The sequence below is a fragment of the Pelmatolapia mariae genome, linkage group LG1, assembly GCF_036321145.2.
Source record: "Pelmatolapia mariae isolate MD_Pm_ZW linkage group LG1, Pm_UMD_F_2, whole genome shotgun sequence".
NCBI classification, from domain to species: domain Eukaryota; kingdom Metazoa; phylum Chordata; class Actinopteri; order Cichliformes; family Cichlidae; genus Pelmatolapia; species Pelmatolapia mariae.
The window spans coordinates 8,415,141-8,435,026 of record NC_086227.1 but is presented as its reverse complement, the minus strand read 5'-3'; the positions used below and the strand labels follow the sequence as shown (position 1 = coordinate 8,435,026).

Genomic DNA, 19,886 nt, shown 5'->3' with positions numbered 1-19,886 from the left:
ATTTTCAGTTCGGAAGTCACTGAGCATATAAACCTATACCTATAGCAGGTTTTACCATCCTCCAAGCCCTAACAAATAGTAAACGCCAAATTATACCTTTGCAAAAGAAAATGCTACCTCCTTGACAACAAATCCAAGAGAAGTTGTATTGTATATGTAAAAAGACATTAAATGTTGATGGGCACTTGTTGGCCGTTCCACCCCTCAGTTACCCATACATTTTCTGTCTCTGAAATGCAGTTTTGCACAGTCGGGTATGAACTCATTTCTCAAAGCAAGCTAAACTCACCTTTTTGCCTTATTAACATTAGCAGGGACAGGCTGAGGAGCTGCAGTCACACTCAGACTAATTCCCCTATTCCTAAGAGGGCAGTAGTGATGTATGAGGGGAATGAGATGGGAGGCACAGGTCGATTGGCCAACACTGTCACCATCACACAGTAATGAGATCTCAGGGGGAGGGGGAAAATAGAGAGAGATTCCTCAAACTCCCCTCTCACATAATATACTAATTGGCTTGCACAATATAGGTAAAATGCAGGAAGTTTTAATGACATTATTAAAACGAATTTCCCTACATGCCTCTGACAAATGTCATTAGTCAGCTGGATTGAGTGTCATGCATGGTCTCAGCATAATGACTGATCATGTATTAGCTACACAATGTGGGGTCTGGGTTAATTTCCCAGACTAGGAATATCTAGGCACTACATGAACTAGGTTTTTATTCTAGTTTGGTGAAGGAGTATTTGACCAGTTTGTTCAGAATCCTGATTTTAAACGTTTCCAGCAACTTTGGGGCAAATTTTAAAAAAGAAATCATCATTTAACAATAATGCCACACCTTCCTGTTGCAGCTAAAGTGGGTTTTTCCTTGCAGGAAATCTTTTGAAAGGATATTAGAGGAGTGCAGAATAAAGTCCACGGATGGAATTACATGTTCAGGAGCTAGATGCACATTTTTCATGTGCCTAAAAGTACCCATTTTTAATAAAGTGCATTTCTAATTCCAACATGAAAAAACAAAACAAAACCCACTATGTTAACTAATGTTTTCATATTTCATCATTTATATTCTAAACATTGTTTGATATATTCACCTCTCTGTTATATAAATTGCACATTGACCGTGACTTCTGGAGTGACAAATATGTAGGCTGTAGTTTAATTTTTATATTGTCCTCAAGCATTGTGTGCCTCTGTGTGTGTGTGTGCGTGCGTGTGTGTGTGTGTGTGTGTGTGTGTGTGTGTGTGTGTGTGTGTGTGTGTGTGTATGTGTGTGTGTGTGTGTGTGTGTCATGAGTCTGGAGACAATCCAGAGGCTGAAACTATGTGGAAGGCACTTTGCAAATTACATTGATCTCTCCCTGGACCTGCCTCCTACCTGCTGCTCATCCTAATGCCTGTTTTACAGATGGCTGAGTGAGTGGGGGTGGGTGACAACGACTTCTTTCCTTTTTTTTTTTTTATGTCTCCTGTTACTTTCTGGTTCTGTCACTGCATTTACCTCCTCTTTCACTCTCCTGCATTTGCTGCTTTTTGTTTCATCATTCACTTTCCCTACTTCTTGTCCATCACATACATGCAGATGTCAACCCACAGCACCATATGATACACTTACCCTCCCACTAATCATTTGTATTACTGACATGCTTTCCTCTGTCCTGTCCTAATTACAACATTATTAAGTTTCACGGTGATGAGCAGCAAGGCGGACGCAAAGTGTGGCTTCACTATGGAACACGGTGGGAAGGTCAAAATAAAGCATGGTTTTTAACCCTGAAAAATGATAGAGTAGATAGTAGTCCTGACATTCCCTGTTGATATTCGGCACTTTCAAGGAAATTACAGGAAAGCAAATAAAAGCCCACATCCTCACAGGCGGCATATATTGCCTTTTGGGGGGGATGTCAGCTTGTGCAGCAACAAATACATCCAACTGCAGCACATTTGCCAGAATTTTGTTGAGATCATGTTTAGGTAGGTTAGAATATCAAAGCGTAATTAGGCTTAATGACTCTCCCATCTCTTGGACAGCAGCCAAGCATATGCACACAGTCTAAAAAATTACACGAAAGCGCTCCATGCAAGCCCATGGGGTCTCTTTATTTACAAATCAAGCTGTAGACATGAGCAGGGCTGGGAGTTGAGCTGTATTTTAAGACTTGAGTTCAGAAGTACAGTATATTATGAGTAGGCAGCACCAAATCTGAGCAACAAAACACATTTTGAGAAATAAACCTCAAACCCTCAAACCCTTTATAATATAGAGCTCGTTATCTCCTACACATACACACAAAAAAATTTCAACCTGAGTGTTTTGCTCTTTGCTGATAAAAAAGGGACAAATTGAGCAATTAACTCTATTTTACCAAATCGCAAAAATACCCATAAAATGTAACAGGCAGAGTGCAACCTTAACACCCAGGCAAGATATACCTGCCATGTCTTTGTGTGTGACTAAAGATCTCTTATCAAACAGATACCGTAAATAAAAAATTTCCTGATTCCTCAGATTCTGAAATGTAGTATGTTTTCTTTCTCATTGACTGGTTGGCTAAAGTGAAAATCTGATGTTTCTGCAGCTCTGTTGGTGGATCCTAGCAATGTTTGTGGTATTTTGGTGACCTCAAGCCACAGCACTCCTCTGGACTGTAAAAGCTCTCAACCCTCTAACGAGCCTCTGCTGCTACGATTGCCCTGCATGGCCTAGAAATGGCTGCCCTGTTTCATCAGCCCTGAAAATATGCATTTCAGCAGAATTCATACTGCGCCTCGCTGATTGAACGCACGAACACGTCATCTACCCGTGAATAGGAGATTGATTTGACATAACAAAAAAGCACAAAGTCACTCTATTTGACCCACCACCGACTCCTGTTTTATACAATAAAATACGCAATATTCAAAATGTACACTGACTCTGACAACTTACTAAAATTAAGCATCTTACTAAGGTTAGACTGTTGGCAGGATCCTCCAAACTTAACATGTCTTAATACCTCTTTTTAAGACAAATGAGTCACAGTATATTTATAGTTAAAGAATACAGACCATATTTAAATATGGAGGTATCAATATCAAAGTGTCCTAACCAGAGAACCTTTCTAAGAGCCAACAGGAAGAAACTCCAGCAGCTGGATTGTAATCTCTCATCTCATTCAAGGAATACTTTCCTAATGCGCTTATTATCTTAACTTCTAGTTTCAGTTGCTATGATTGTGCAAGGTCCATTTTCTTTTTAGTAATATCCATGCCTGACCAAGATGCTAAACTCAAGACAACAAAACAGAACTTCACAAATTTCCCACAATTTTTGTAAAACGTGCTTTGCTTTGCTGACAAACATGTGCTACTGCAGACCAAGTAGTTGCAACTTGAGTCTTTGGTCTAATCTCTAGCAGCCAAACAACCATATCTTTAACATGCTTGCTGAAGTGAATGATCAACACTTCTAAGGTCTATGTGTAGATTTAATGGAGTCTATTATAAAGAATTGTAATTTTCATAGCTATAGATATGCAAAGGTTCTGATATTTTTTCCAAATGTTAATTTTTTGTGAACCTGAAAACAAAGCGTTTTCCTCTGTATGCTGTTCAATTGCTATTATATGCAGGCAAACCAGGAAACGTGCCTGGCAGGGCATCAGGTCAATGGGGAGCAGGGTGAGCAGCGAGGGGAAAGAAGCACACTTGGGCAAAAACTGGCTGAAAATGGTCCAGATTCAATTTTCACCATCTCTATGGCAGCTGCTGCCTGGTTAGAGGATATGAAGGAGGAGCGAACCATATGAACCGTGTTGTAATGAAGCATGCGACCTATCTTCAGAGGATGTGGGGCAAGGTTTTTGTTTCTGTGTCTGTGTGTCAGGTGGGATATTCCAGGTTCAGGAACTTACCTCTGCAGATGGTGCCATTGCCCACGTAGCCCGGCTTGCAGGTACACAGATGTCCCCTGATGGTGTTGGTGCAGATGGCGTTCTCATCACACAAATTCTGGCCGCTGGCGCACTCGTCATGCTCTGAGGGAGAAACCGACAGAGAGGAACTTCACATAGAGAATAGAGTGTGTGTGTGTTTGTGACTTTGCTGTGTGTGAAAGATGGAGGGGTCATTTCTTTTTGAGCCGAGAGGCCACCCAATCGCTACGCTCTGAGAGGACAGTCAACCAGCTGCTTGGCTCAGAATGAGAAGCCATAGCTGAGCCTTTCTTCTGTCAACAGCCACCTCTCTGAGCAACCATGTTTTCAAACACCAGTTATGCTTGGCATGCTCAAAATGGACTTGAAGTGGATTCTCGAAGGTGACTTCAAACAAACACACAAGCTCGCTTTCGTTCCAAGCCCGCTTTTACTTAAAAACTACCGCCCGTGGTGGAGAGGCAACAGCTGACACATGGCAGGTGTGCTGACTAATTACTGAGCATCAGAATTAATTAGCCTAATGATGTTGGCTTGGACACTGATGACTTGCTAGACACAATATCGAAAATATACCATCTCTTTACTTTAACATGTGAACACTTTGAGTTTTCCAGAAAGAGAATTCTTGACTCTACGAGTTGAATACAGTTGCTTAAAGTGTTGCAGTATTTGTACGCCAACATGGGGCAGAGTGATTAGACAGTAGGCTAACAGCATGGGCTGCTTCTGTTTTGTTCTCTTTCCCACTGCCAGAAGAGATTTTTTTTTTTATTATGAAGACAAAGCAGAAAGAAAAAAAGAAAAACAGTTTCCTTACCCACCCGTAAAAACTCTGCCAAAAACCTGCTCACTGCAATCAACGCTCTGCATCCCGGTAATGAGACAAGGTGAATGTCCCTACCGCTGAGTATGTGACAAATTCAGTACAAGAACATTATCACAGATAATGCGGGGAATATAATTAAAGCATGATATGGCCAGAACATATATAAGCCGTCTCGAGCAGGGCTGTCAGACTCATTGTAGTTCAAACAGAGCTCGGTTTGATCTTAAGTGGGCTGTCAGATTAAAACTGGGACAAAACAGCATGTTTTAAAAGTGTGCAGGAGTACAAGTACATTCTGAGAATGAACCAATTTAATCACTTTGTCTAAGTCTTGATTTTGATCTTATTTTTACTGCTGTTATTGCTTTATTGTTTTCATATTTATTAGTGGAGTTTGGAGGCCTATAATAGGACGTACCCCACCTCTTGTCCTATGACAGCTGGGATAAGCTTCAGCCTGCCCACAACTCTGAATTGGATTAGTGGAAGAAAATTCAATGGATGGCTGGATGTATAATTGAGTTTAGAGTTACAGCAGCCCTGCTTTGCAGAGAAACGTGAACCCTATGGCTCTCTAGGAGGTTTGGTTTGTGCACCTTTTCCACATTTTGTTTGACATGTGACATGGGATTGGGCTGTTTAGTGGGCTGTTTATGGCTTGAGGGCCAAATGTTTGACACTTGGATCTAGTACTTACAGTCGGGGTGACAAATCTAGTCCCTGATTGCGTTCAATATATCAGTTTAGAACAATATGAAGATATATTCATGATTGCAGTTTTTTTGTGATGTGCTCTAATTTGTCAAAACTATTTAACAATATGATGATCAAAACAATTGTCAGCTTAAATGTGTAGCTCTGAATGAACGAGTGGAGGTGCACTGATCCAATCACAACACAGAAAGTGGCCTTACAGCAGCTGATGATAATGACAGCAAGCATGATTTCTGTCATGTCAAACCCTTGAAAGAGAAATTATTGCCTTATTCACTCATTCTTTGACTCAAATAAAGGGGCAAACAATATTCTATGACCGCAAAACTGAGACAATTTTTTGTAATAGAAAACTGTGCAAGGTCAGCATTATGAAAATATGGACAGTTTTGTTAGAATCGTGAAATGATGACTTACTAATAAAATAGTAAGTGCTGCATGTAACGTACAATCTCAGGGTCGGTGTTTTATATTCTGCTGGGTACCATGAACTGCTCTCTTGACTTTTATATGTTTGCTCTTAGATAGAGGCCTGGGGGAAAAGGAAAGGGATTTAGTACCGCAGGCAGTGCATGATTAACCACCACTAAGAAACCTTCCACTAAACGGGAATTCCATTTCACTTCTCTGGCAACGTAGTTCAAATGTAACTGCATAGCCGAAGTTTAACTTTGGACTTTTCACATCTTTGATGGTTTGCTGCATTTGCTAAAGATAAAAAATATTTTTATATGATACAAAGTAACACAGGTAGCTTTTGTGGTAGCTTAGAAAATCGTAAATAGCAACTTGGATTTACAGCAAATTATGAATGCACCATATTTTATTGTAAAAAATGCTATTTTTTGGATCTGACTGAGCTACTATGGTAGTGATTTCTGTATTACAATGTAGGCTTTTCTGGTTTGTCGTCCTTTTTGACCCGAGTGACTAAAATGCAAGAAAAACAGAGCCCCATGGTATATTAAAGGCATGTGAAACTAGCTATTGCGACCTTAAACTCAACACCATGAGTTTACTTAGAGCGTAGTTCTCATCGGCCATAAAGACAAAGACTTCACCAATGAACAACAGCAAATTTGATTATGACACTATTAGTGGTTTTAAAACATTTACATTTGTTATTTTATGATCTGATGCACTGATCTTGGCAAGCCAGCCCCCTGGCAGTTTCTGTGCTTACTATGCATTTCCCTCTGGAATCAATACAATCTTCTCTTATTCTTATTTTTATTATTTTTTTAAGAACAGCTCAGCTGTAGTCCTCCAAAAGTAGGCTAACTTAACCACGTGCAGGATATTTTCAAACTTAAGCTGTATGCTAAGGAGAGATCATTTTTCTTTCAATTTGAAACAGAATATTTCTCCTTCTTTGTAATGTGTTTCATAGTAACCTGTGTGGCTCAGAGACCTGACAGGTTACCTCCATGATACTTGAAGACTAGAGCTTCTCTCAAATCCTAATAAAAAGGAGCATAATGAGGGAATACTTCCCAGTTTTCCCCCTGTTCCATTCACGACAGAGCTGACACCAGACCTGCTGGACTCACCAGTGTGCTGATGTATAACTGCCCATCGCTGCAAGTGGTCTTAGTTGGAAATCACAGCTAAGGCTGTTGTTTACAGCAAATCAAACTGCAACGTTTATTAGGACCTTTCACCCATACCTATTCTCCACAAATTAATAAACCTTGTGCGTAGCACACATAGAATATATTATTTAGGTTTATTTAAATTGCTGATATAACATTTATGCACACCGATGTGCTCAAAAATTCTAAAACTGAACCTAAAGTCACAGCACAGTTTTTTTTCAAAACACTATAGAAGATTTTTGTGTTCAGTTCTAAAGGAGCCAAAGGTGACACTTGTAACATTAAAAAAATGTTCAGGTGTCACAGTTAAGCCATTGCGTTATGATATTGAGGCAGCATAGACAGGTGAAAATGCACCAGAAAGCAGAAGCTTCTTACTACTATGAAATGTCAAAAGACCTACCGTGAAAAAAGGCATATATTTTTATCTCTGCTACTGAGGTGACAGATACATTTCTGCAACAGGAAAAAAATGTCTGATTGTCGTGTCACACTGTTAAAAGCAAATGAGCAACTGCTTGGATGAGCTCCTGTTTCTTTAAACCGCACCGGCATGCTGCAGCATTTTAAACGCCACAGAATTAACATGTTACACACATGTTACACACATGTTACACACATGTTACACTAACGAGACCCACTCTGACAGGCCTGTGTTACGGTTGACATTGGGGCATCATAACCCGGTGGTTGCTGTGTAGTTGAAAAGAACTAAATTATAACAACATGAAATGATAATCACAGGTGTCAAGTCAAGTCAAAAATCACACCAAAGTTCCTAAAACTGGGTGAAAGTAAGAAGCTCAAAGACCATGGTCACTGTCATACCCATGTAGAAGGTTGGGTTGCCCAAATAAAATAACTTCTTCATTTATGATCATGTATCTCTGAGAGTGTTCACCAGAGAACAGAAATAAAAACACTGATATTGATTTGTACTGGCAGATATAGCTGGAGATTACCTGGAACGCAGTGAAGTAGATGTGCTTTTTAAAAGTAAGTGCAGAAGGAAGCATAGGCTGATGAGGACAAATTTTTAGCCCCTGTATGAAATCTAAAGTTTTTGTCAGAATTCCTAAGCATTTTTTAAACAGTGTGGAGTGAGGAATTTTCAACGCAGCATTTCTGGACATAGTCATTTTGTATGAAAAGCATAAATTATATCTATTTGCACATTATAATTTCAGAGAAAAACAAAAAAACAAAAATTACCAGCTTCATATTATTAGCCACCTGAAAAACTGACCTTTTTATTGAACCATAACACAAACCACTGCTGTGCAATGATTTAACTTCAACTGTGTAATGCTCAAAGTTTCATCAAGTTAAAAATGAGGGTTATCTTCTGATTTACACACAGTATCATAACTTCAGCACGGATTTGAGCTGTCACTTGAGAAAGCATCATACCAAAAACAAAACCAGTTTAGACTTAAGAAAAAAGAATTGTTGATGCTCATAAAGAGGGAGATACGCAAAGTTATCACAGCGTTTCCAAGTGCCAAGAACTAGAGTGAGAAATTCAGAGAAAGCCAGACAGAACAAACCTGGCAGAGGTAGGAAGCAAAAGATTTCAAAGGCTCTGGAAAGGAAACTAGTGAGAGATGTGTCTAAAGACAATCACTACTGCGAGGTTGCAGACCAAAAAACCTCCACTTCTGCATAAGAGACATCTTTAAGCCAGACTGCAGTATGTTTAACATAACCTGGAGAAAGATTATCCATATGGGAAGAGGAAACCAGAGCTCTTTGCCTAGCTGCGAGGCATAGTGGCTGGAGCGACGAAGAGGCTGCTACACACCTAGCACTAGCATTGGAAAGAGATGCACTGCAGGTACTCCTTGACCTAGCCCCGTCAGAGCAGCATGAGCTCCAGTCCCTCACCATAGCACTCGAGAGGCGGTTTGGGCAGCGGCACTCCACTGATCAGAGCAGGGAGCAGCTGACCAACCGGAGCCGTCGGCCGGGGGAGAGCCTGGGCACCTTTGCAGCGGACGTGTTGCTGTATGCTCGTCGTGGCTACCCGGAGTTCCCAGCAGCGGCCCGTGAGGAGCTTAGCCTGCATGCTTTTCTGCGAGGACTTTTTCCAGAGTGACTGCGCCAACACGTCCGCCTGGCAATGCCTCAAACTCTCCGTGAGGCGCTCCTTGAGGCTGAAAGGGCCGAGCTGGTGCTCACCTCGCGACCTAACCAGCAGGTGTCCCCCCCAATCTACCCCCGAATCAGAGCCGCAGAGTACGACAGGGAGGGGGAGGTCCCGGAGATATGCCAGCTGCAGCCCTCGGTGCCCTAGAGGCGTCCCCGTCGACCAACCGACCGCTGCTACCGGTGCGATGAGCCTGGCCACGTGGCGCGCGACTGCCTGGCGCCCGCCCCGAAGACCAGAACTATGTGGCCTCAGGGAAATGAGAGGGGGAGCGGAGAAGCGAGGGGACCACCGCTCCAGCTTCCTGCCCCCCTCCAGGAACGATGCACGGTGGTGGGCCTAGTCGGGCGCCTCAAGGGACTCTACCTGAACTGCTGTGTTGAGGACCAGCCCTGCCGGGCCCTGGTGGACACGGGGTCCACCATTTCCCTAATACGACCTGGTGTGCTCCCTGGAACATCCGGGCCGCTTGTGATGGGTTGGTCGCCCACCGACACCCAGCTGATGACGGTGACAGGGGAGAGAACTGACATGTGGGAGAAGAAACCGTTGCGGATCCGAGTGAAGGATCTGGAGCTGGTGCACGACTTCTGGCTTGCTGACATCCAAGACCAGTGCATCATCGGCCTTGATCTGCTGACCCCCTGGGGGGCCTGCGTTGACACCGCGAAGCTGGCTATCACTCTTGGTACAGAGACTCTTTCCCTCCAGTGCGGTCAAAAGCAGGGAACAGAGGGAACCAGAGACAGACAAACCGGGCTTCAGGCAGCTGCCGCTCAACAGACTTCGGACGCCAGTGGCTCTGGACCAGTCTCTAGGCAAGACAAACCTCCTTCGACCAAGACAACCCAAGCTGTTGATGACCAGCGGCAGCGGTTGAGGTGCCTCCTGGACGAGAATGTGGACATCGTTGCCGCTAGTGATGAAGACTGCAGGCAGACGTGGCTGGTTCAGCGCACCATCGACACCGGCTCTGCTCAACCCATCCGTCTGCGCCCACACCGACTGCCCCTCTCGAAACGACAGGAGGAGCGGGCCCAGGAGGCACTGGGCCTGGCTACTGCTCAAGCCACAACTAGCAGAGGGGGATGGCTCCTGTTGACCATGCAGCAGCTGAAGTGGGAGCAGGAGTGTGACGTTGGTTCAGGTGGGGGCCTGGCTGGAGGTGGCACGACGCCCAGGCTGGACAGGGGTGTCGGGACAGGGGCTCGAAGTGAAGGCCTACTATTCCCAGTACAACAATCTGGAGACCCACGACGGCCTCCTATACCGGAGATGGTGGGCCCCCGGACAGGGCAAGGATCTCCTGCAGCTGTTGGTGCCTCAGTCGCTGCGGTCGCAGGTGCTCGAGCTTGTCCACGCCTCGGTGGGGGCCGGCTAACAGAAGTGGCGTACCGGATTTGCATGCCGGGCCTGGGGCGCACGGCGGTGTTGCACCAGGACAGACTCTCACCATACCGCCCGCCCGCTCCAGCAGCCGCCAGGGCAGGGGTAACGCTGGTGGCACCCCATGTTCTGATCCGAGTGACTCTTCCCCTGCTGGTAGAGAACAGCCTGCGCGCCGAAAGAAGACACATGGACATTTGCAGGACTTTGTGTTGGGTAATGGGGTTGTCGGGGACGACTGACCCCTTAGGTGGGGGCTATGTAGTGGGTCAGGGCTGTTCGGGGTTTTGTTATTGACAGTTATGTTCTGTTGTCATGTTGCCATGGTTACAGGTGACGCTCTCTCTGCGACTGGTGTTTCCGGGTGAGAGAGCGCCTTTTTTGTGTGTTCTAAGGAGCTTGGAAAGAAAAGCGTCTGGACTTCTTTGAGTTGCTTGAAGACGTTTCACCTCTCATCCGAGAAGCTTCTTCAGTTCTAAGGGTCAAATGGTGGAGAGTCCTAGATTTAAACCCAGTGAGAGTTTCCCCCCAAAGAGGGACAAAGAACCCCCTGATGATCCTCTACCTAATCACATGAGCCAAGGTGTGAAAGCGGGTGTGGGTCCCAATCAGCCAGGGTTTCGGGTGAGCTCGTTGTTAAACCTGGCCCCACCCTATCATGTGATTTCCTGAGGTCAGATGGCCCAGAATGTGAGTGGGCGTTAAGGCGTCTGGGAAGGGATCTCAAAACTGGATTATAGATGGCAGACAATTGGTGTCGTAAACCACCGCCTCTGTTCAAAGATGGTCGCTCACAGTGGACGTAAATGGCTTCTTTTACTCCTCTTTCAAACCATCTGTCCTCTCTGTCCAAAATGTGAACGTTGGCATCCTCGAAAGAGTGACCTTTGTCCTTTAGATGCAGATGTGTGTTTTTTGTGTTGTTGCGCTAGAGCTGCGCCGAGCGGTGGTGTTGGCGTTGTGTGCTCGTCTGCCGAATGCTAATAAACGGCTGTGCTCCCTGGCTAGCTCGCGGGAAGCAAGACCAAACGATACCTCTGTCTCCTCCTTGACTGAGCTCGCCACAATGTAACCTAAAGGTACTCCACAACTAACTGGGTACACAGATGCCAAATACTGTCCAAAATGGATAGAGAAACTCTTAACTGAGAAATATGACTTGCGCCATTTAAGGGCTTTCTCTCTAATTCCTACAACACAATTCAAAATGTGTCAGGAGAACGCCATGATCTACGTCGTCAAAAAGCATGATGGCAACAGAATTACTAGCATCAACAGTTAAAAGTGGGCCATTAAAAAAAATCATAAAAGGGCAGTTTCTGTGCTGCGTTATGAATTGTCGGAATGATGTCTGTCATTTATAAATGTGAGATTAATTAATCTTTGGCAACATGTTATTGATTTATGTCCTACTGCTGAGCTTATCACACTGATTAAGCTTTAGTAAATACATCTTCAGTTAGAATCTAACATGATTTAAGATGATTATAAACAATACATTAAAGAGCAGCCTGTGATGGTGCTGTGATGGGAATTTACAGCCCAGCTGCACTGCGAAAATATCTTTTTATATCAACTGTGTCTTTAAGTGCCAGTCAGTGCCCGGGGCTCACAGCACTCAAAAGATACACACTCCCTCAAACGCACTCCTCATTAATATGCAAACGCTTTGGTGGGAGTCATGACTAATACATTCCCCTTAATTAATGAGTGGTGCTCATAAAGCCCCAAAGCAAGTCGGCAAAATTATTTTGCTTTTCTCTTCCCAAGGATTTCCTCCTTAGGTTGAGCTGTAAAGTGGAGGTGAGTGTTAACAGTGCTTGTGGTATGTGTTAGAGTTTACGTGAAGGGATATGAAAAGTAGTCGACATTGATGGCAGGAAGAGTCGCGTGATTAAAAATTCAGGGTTCTAATAGCTGTGAGCTAATGGCGGTGAGAGCAACACAATCCAAACACTGATGGACACAGCTGCTTATTAAAGCTGTTTAATGTCTGCTGGCCAGTTTAAAATTATAAAGTGAAAGCCAACACTGACAGATAATGAGTAAGTGAAGAACTGACAAGCTGTAATAAATCCTAAAACACACTTAAAGGCTCTATTTTTGTGGCATTGGGATGGTGAGTTCGAGAAACCCTTCGACCTTTTGGGGGTTTCGTGGTCCTTAAATTTCACTTTGCCTGTCCTTGCAGTGTTTTTGTTCAACTCGAACAATGCTACAGGTAGGAAGGGAGGCCAAACAGATGGGAGGTTCATTCAAATGAGGCTGCGGAAAGCTAACTATTGGTGGAAATCATGCCAGAAATTGTGCTGAGAAAAGAAGCATGTCCTCTGGTGCGAATTCAATTTGCTTCCAATCTGATGATTGTATCAACAACAGCCAACAATAAATTGTGTATCAAAAGTATTTACATTTACAGCAAGAGTTGGACTCATTGTTGCACTTCCCTGCAAATCGAAAAAGTGATCACAGTTACCTGTTATTGACAGCATTTTTCTTTTTAAAATTCTAATTTAATTATTTAATATCTCATCTATGCTGGTTATGACGACTTTGTATTTATTCAACAATAAAACCCTGTGATCCTTTTCAACTTAACTGCTTCTGTTGCAGTCTGTGTCTAAAACAGCTGCTTCAGAAAGCCCACACAGTCTGTGCTTTGCACTTGTCGTTGCACTTACTGAAATAGAGCCTTTGCTCTTTAGATTTATTGTGCTTTTTTCCCCCCAAAACCTCGGGGACTTCTTTGTACAAGAGTACAGAGAGTAATGTCATATATATTTCTAGTGCCATTACACTGGAAAAATGTGGTTGCGGACCTTTGACTACCTTCTACTGCTATGGACTGGTACTTAAATAGTGATTTTCTAGTCTTCCCACTCAAAGTGCTTTTATACTACATTCACACAGTTTTTTTTTATTCTATTCACTTCTGTGCTTTTACCCATCGTGCACACTTATACACAATCATACACATCAGGGGCAATTCTGGGATTCAGTGTCTCAGCCAAGTACACTTTAACACGCAGACCTGGGGAGATGGGGGCTCAAACCACTGCTGCCCTCTAGCTGGGTGTGAGCGAGCATAAACAATTTTTGGTGTACATGAAAACAGCATTCCTGCATCCCAGATGGTCCAATTCGTTATACAGTTGGCAATGCTTTTGGCTTTTCTGTTTCCAAAATTTCTGGCAAGGTGACCATGTATATACCATATACAGTTAACAAGAGAACACTTGCAGTGTGTTGCTCATACCTGAGACATTTTACTGTAGTCAGAAGCAGCTCTAGTGTGGAAATAAAACCAGCAGGCAGTGGAAGCTGCTTATTTGCTGGGTCTTTTTGTCAGCAGGGGGATGAGCATGCACTGTTTTGAGGTCACAAGAGGCTATAAACCTGAACGGCTCACTCTGATCTCTGCTTTCTGAGTTATGGAGAAAGGACAGAAATGTGACCCTTTTGTGGGAAAACATTATTGTGTATAGAGTCCCCCTTTTACAGACTCAGTATAGGGTTTTGATGGCTAATGTTTAATTTTCTGAGTTCATGGAAAAAGAGTTCATGAAGAAATAAATGGTGATTTGTGCAAAGTTTGGGGTCTATTTTTTAACTGGCAAGACTATTTGGGGTTTCAACAATTTTAAAGTGGAAAAATGTAGAAGGGTGCCATTCAAAGAAATTTGACAGCCAAAGGGATTTCAGCTCTCAGGTAACTTTTACCAAAGTCACAGAAATTTAATAGGTTTGGACTTGGTGATTACAACTCCTATTAAACACTCCTCAAACCTTCTCTCAACAATCAGCAGCCACTTTATGCTCTGAAATTTGTAATTGTTGATGCCAACAAAGCAAAAGACCATAAAAAAGCAAGCACTTGGCAACAGTGGGAATGAAAAACTCCATTTTAACAGGAAGAAACTTCTGACAGAACCAGGCTCATCATCTGCCGCGACCGGCTGGAGGTGAAGGAGGAACCAATAAGAGTAACAATAACTGTAGGAAGTTTTGAACAAGACTGCTACAACTTTTGCATGGAAAGGCTCATACGTGCCGAGGTGTCAGTACCAGTTGTGTCTTACATTCCTCGAATGTTCTGTATATGCTTTGAATTTTATCATTGCACAGCTAGCCTATGTATCAGTCTTCACCAGCTTCTTCCATTTTTATTTATTTATTTTTTAATTGCAGGTATACCCTGCATGCCTCTTCACAAGTCAAGTCTATTTTCTTGTGACTTATGCATGTAACTACATGAATTGCATACTGAGCTATGAGTGCTGCCAAAAAGTGCTTGAGTGCACAGCAGGCCTCTGGATGAATGTTCTGTGTCAGATGCATGAATGACTTTTAACTGATGCTACTTTTGCTGCTGATGCTGCTTTCACTATGCAGCTGGTGTGGAGGTTTGAATCTTCTGTCTCGGCACTGCTACTTTTTTCTTGTGTCTGCCATCAAAAAGGAAAAAGTTAAAGTAGTAGATAAAAGTTTTTGGCAGCAGTTCACGACTTCATAAATACACCTTGCATTGAGTTACTACACAATAGAGTTCTTTAGACATCACTAACAAATATCACTGATTAGAAAGACGCTAAAATCCTCCAAGCACAATGGAGGGATCAAATAACAGAAAAAAGGATAACTTGAATTACTTTGGTAAAATTGTGTTCCATGTGCTCAATAAATCAACACCAAACAGTAAATGAACAACCGAATCTTGACTATCACACAGCACTCAAAATGGACATCCAAGGAAATACTTTTCATACTGGTTGTAATCAGCCTGGAAGCTCATAGTAGGCTGTTTTCTCCTGGGAAATCGTTTTGTGCATCTATTTCTAAATGTGGCGACACACAACCCTACCCTACCCTTTTGGACAGATTTTTGCGTTGCAGAAAAAGAACCCTGACAAAAAGAAAACACAAATGAATCCACAATGTATGAGAGTTCATATGATCTCCAAAGCATTGACTACTCTGCTACTGACTTAGAATCTTTTAAACTATTTATTAGCGATTAATTTAACTGCATTTTAATATAATTTCCAATGCTCCTATTTTGTTAAGCTAACACTGGCTAATATGGGAACTGTATTTTAATGTATTTACATCTAGCAGCTGTGGCAACTCTTATTCACTGATAACCATCAGTGGTCAGTTATAGTATCAGTTACAATATACAGTATCTGTATATAGTATTCGTTATAAAAGATCCATTAAGTTTCTTCAGTACAAGAATCTGTTCACTAATAAATGTTTCACTGGAACATCATAACACTGGTGTAGATACTTCAGTGATTCTCCAGGAGACAGCAGCTTAATATGAGCATGCTGCCCATCTATATCAGATTAATCTAATTAGTGATGATTATAGAGTGATGCGGTGTCAGATCTGGACATGCTGAGGTGACATCCCAAAGCACTGGGCTAATGATGCATAATAACTGATCATCAGAGCCACGGACAGTGGCCGCGGCACTCACTGCACTGTCAACAGACGCTAATAGGTGGATCAGAGGCAGAGGTTATTTTCTCATTTTGATGAGAAAATAACACGTTTTTCATCAAAACTAGAGTTATTTGAACAAAAAAAGTGAATGAGTCACAATGGCATGAACACTCAACATTTACGTTATTTTAAAAATCCACATGTAGAGTATTTCCTCTTACAAAGAAACAAATCTTCAGGGAGGCCTTTTTGAAAATGGAGACTGCCAAGTTAGAAACTTGGTGCGATAAACCTGAATACATCTGTGATCTAAACTTTATCATGCTCCACATAAAAAAGAAATATCAGAAATCTTATAATATGATTGTGTGACTTTAAAAAGATGGAAAAGACTAGTGGGGATATCATCTGAATTTCAGGAGTGGGACCACTCCTCCTTCACGCCCCCTCCGGCCTCAGGCTATAAAAACCCCCCCTCTCCAATACCTGCTGTTCTCATTTTCATGCCCCCCCTGCCCCCCCTTTTTCTTTCCTCTCTTCTCCTGTCCTCTCCTGTCTTCCTTTCCTCCCTTTATTTCTCGTTAGTACATGGGGTTCTGCCCGGCCCGAGAGCCATCGCCAGTCCCCTTCAAGGCCTTCCCCAAACCGCAGCACTATTCACACTCCTCATCCCTCATCGCCCATTGTTGCCAAGGATGTGGTCCCTGCTAGTGAAAGAGCAACTAAAAATCAGTGGATGCACAGCTGCAATGGTGATCAGGTAGAACAAGTTACAGGACTACAAATCACAGTTGTTGTCTGAAGGTGCTCTTTAGCACAAACTGCATGATGAAACTTTAAAAGGCCTGATGAATACATACTGGGGGCAGATTCCTTAGTCACTTGAGACCATGACACATTTGCTCAGCTTGGATCCATCCTGCTTACTGTCACTCTGGCCAGCACTCCAGTGAATGCATAGTCCTGACAGTGCAGGTGGGAGTATGATGAAATGGGGCAGCATAAGTACAAAAGGTGCTGGAGCGATGACATTTACAGATGGCACCATGAATGCCTGTTGGATGTACCAAAATGCTGGCTGACAAGTTGAGTCCCAATTTCGCCTTTGCAGAGGAAGAACATTCAAGCACGATAATGATCCAAAGCACACTGTCAAAATCACACAACAGTTTCTGAAAATGAAAAAAGGGAAACTGTGACATGGGCAGGTCTCATGACATAGATCCAGCACAATACCTTTGTGGTATTTTAGACCCCTCTGGCAAAAATGTCTGTGACTAATAGCAGAACATACATCTGAAATGTATGCAGTGTTTATACAGAATAAGGACTCACATACAGGAGACCTGGACAAGGCCGTAGATTGTCCCTAACCCATCAGCAGGACTGGTATCTGCTCCTTTGTGCAAGGAGGAACAGCATGAGTGCTGCCAGAGATACAGAATGACCTCCCACAGGCCACTGGTGTAACCCAACTAATCAAGCATTCAGAAACATGAGATGTCCTTTAGCAGGCTCTGTGCTTGTTCTCTGTTCTTGTTCTCACCATGCCGCCTGATTGGCATTTCCAATAGAATACCTGAACTGGCAGGACCACCACTGGCACTCTGTGCTTTTCACAGATGAGAGCAGGTTCACCCTGATTACGTGACAGACATGAAAGGGTCCGGAGAAGCTGTTAAGAACGTTGTGCTGCCTATAACATCTTTCAGCAGTGGTTCATCCTGGGGCATGACATTGCTTTCAACACCACAAGGTTGCACCTGAGACTGCCCGGGTGCTCAGTGATGGTATGGTCCAGATCTGATAGGAGATCCCCCAGGACACCATCCATTCTCTCGTTAGGAGCATGCCCCAACATTGTCAAGCCTTACAAACTACCGATTCTCATTTTAAGTTGCTACACTGTAATTTCAGTAACATGGCCTAGCCTGGTGAATCATTTTTTCACTCTGATTTTTGGGGTGTCTTTAAACTTCGCTCACTGTAAGTTGATAATTTTCATTTCCATCAGACAATGTGGCGTCTTTTCATTACCCAGTTCACATCAGGATAGATATTCAGCATGATCTTTTTCCCCCTTATTGTGATCTCATTGTGTTTTCTAAGTGTTCCAGTACTTTCGTACTTTCTTTTTTTCTTAGCAGTTTATATACACGATGAGCCACGTTGTTTCTTCAAGATCGAGTGGGCACTGTTCTGCTGCTATGATCTCCAGCATCAAAGACCTTAGACACACTCAGTTGTAATTAGTGTTCACGGTGAAGTGAAAGCCCACAGGCCCTGCTCAAAAAGCTCAACAAACTGACTAAAATTAAGGCTGGCAAACTGTAAGCAAACTAGATCAGGCGTAATGTCATTGAGTGTGCAGCACAGTTTTACCATATTTTCAAGATTTAAAGATGATTTTGTCACTTTGATAATCAGGTGAGAAGGTTTTCAAATGCGGACAATAGTAGAAATTAGAGCATATTGTTGTGTTGTTATTATTGAATAGACTCATAGCAGAAGCTGTAAATGAATGCCAAAAAGGCCATGAAAAAAACAAACAAACCCCAAACCCCAAAACGACTGAATTATCCCCCTTCATTTTTTTTTTCTTGTGTTAAGCCAGGCCATGATGGTGCTTAATGTAGCTTTCTCAAAAAATATGTTAAATGAATCCAAGGACTTCAGAGTGACGCAGCAGTGGATAAGTAAACATGCTTAATTACAGTTATTAAGGCAGTATACGCCAATGCATGTAATCCCGATGCATTTTTAACATATTTGCATTCTCATGTATGTTTTAATAATTACATTTCCTTTACTATAGCTCCATCAGCTGACTGAGTGGCATTTATGGAGAGCCTTTAAAAGCTCCCTTTTTCACTCTAATTGCTTAACCTCCAGTAAGTAAATACCACTGCAATCTTTACACCACCACTCAACTTTTTCTATGCTTTAAATGTTTACATGAAGGCCCATTTATCCTTGACTTTTGGTTTTCTTTTTTGTATTTTATATATTTAGTCTTTATCCTTCAAGCTCGAGTCCTGCACTAAACCCTTGCTGCTCCTAGGACTGCATGCTTCTGCACAGAGATCTCGGATGTTGTTCCTGGGATCTGCTGGAGCCACTCACCTAGCTTGGACTACTGTCCTAGTGTCCTATCTAAAAGTGTGCCTTCACCCTCCACATCTTCTCAAGCTCTTCTCTCAATTCAATTCAATTCAATTCAATTCAATTCAATTCAATTCAATTCAATTCAATTCAATTCAATTCAATTCAATTTTATTTATACAAATCACAACAGTTGCCTCAAGGTGCTTTATATTGTAAGGTAGACCCTACAATAATACATACAGAGAAAAACCCAACCCAATCATATGACCCCCTATGAGCAAGCACTTTGGTGACAGTGGGAAGAAAAAACTCCTTTTTAACCAGAAGAAACCTCTGGCAGAACCAGGCTCAGGGAGGGGCGGCCATCTGTAGCGACTGGTTGGGGTGAGAGAAGGATGACAGGACAACAGACATGCTGTGGAAAAAAGCCCTTGGTAGTTCTCAATCTTCTCATGTGCCTTCTTCCTGATGTTGCTATCACTTGTACATCTGTCATTTTCCTCTCATTGTACACCACTACTATGTCCGGTTGGTTAGCCATCACCAGTTTGCTTGTCTATATCTGGAAGTCCGACAGAATCTTAGCTTGGTCATTATCAACCACCCGAGGGGGCGTGTTTCTTCTCTCCGGCAGACAATGTCAATAGCAGCTGGATGGTGTAGTGGTAACACTACCCTTTGGTGGTGACCAGGGTGTCTGTATCCAGAAAGGGTGCCTAGGCTAGTAAAACTAACACCTCGTGAT

General features: G+C 42.8%; 1 protein-coding gene across 1 annotated transcript in view; it reads right to left on the bottom strand.

Annotated features, from left to right (window-relative positions):
* LOC134625773 (protein kinase C-binding protein NELL1-like) overlaps positions 1–19,886 on the bottom strand; it is a 280,304-nt gene that overhangs the window by 60,127 nt on the left and 200,291 nt on the right. Inside the window, exon 14 of the mRNA XM_063471060.1 lies at positions 3,900–4,022. Coding sequence (XP_063327130.1) covers positions 3,900–4,022 — 123 coding nt within the window. The remainder of the gene's footprint in view (positions 1–3,899; positions 4,023–19,886) is intronic.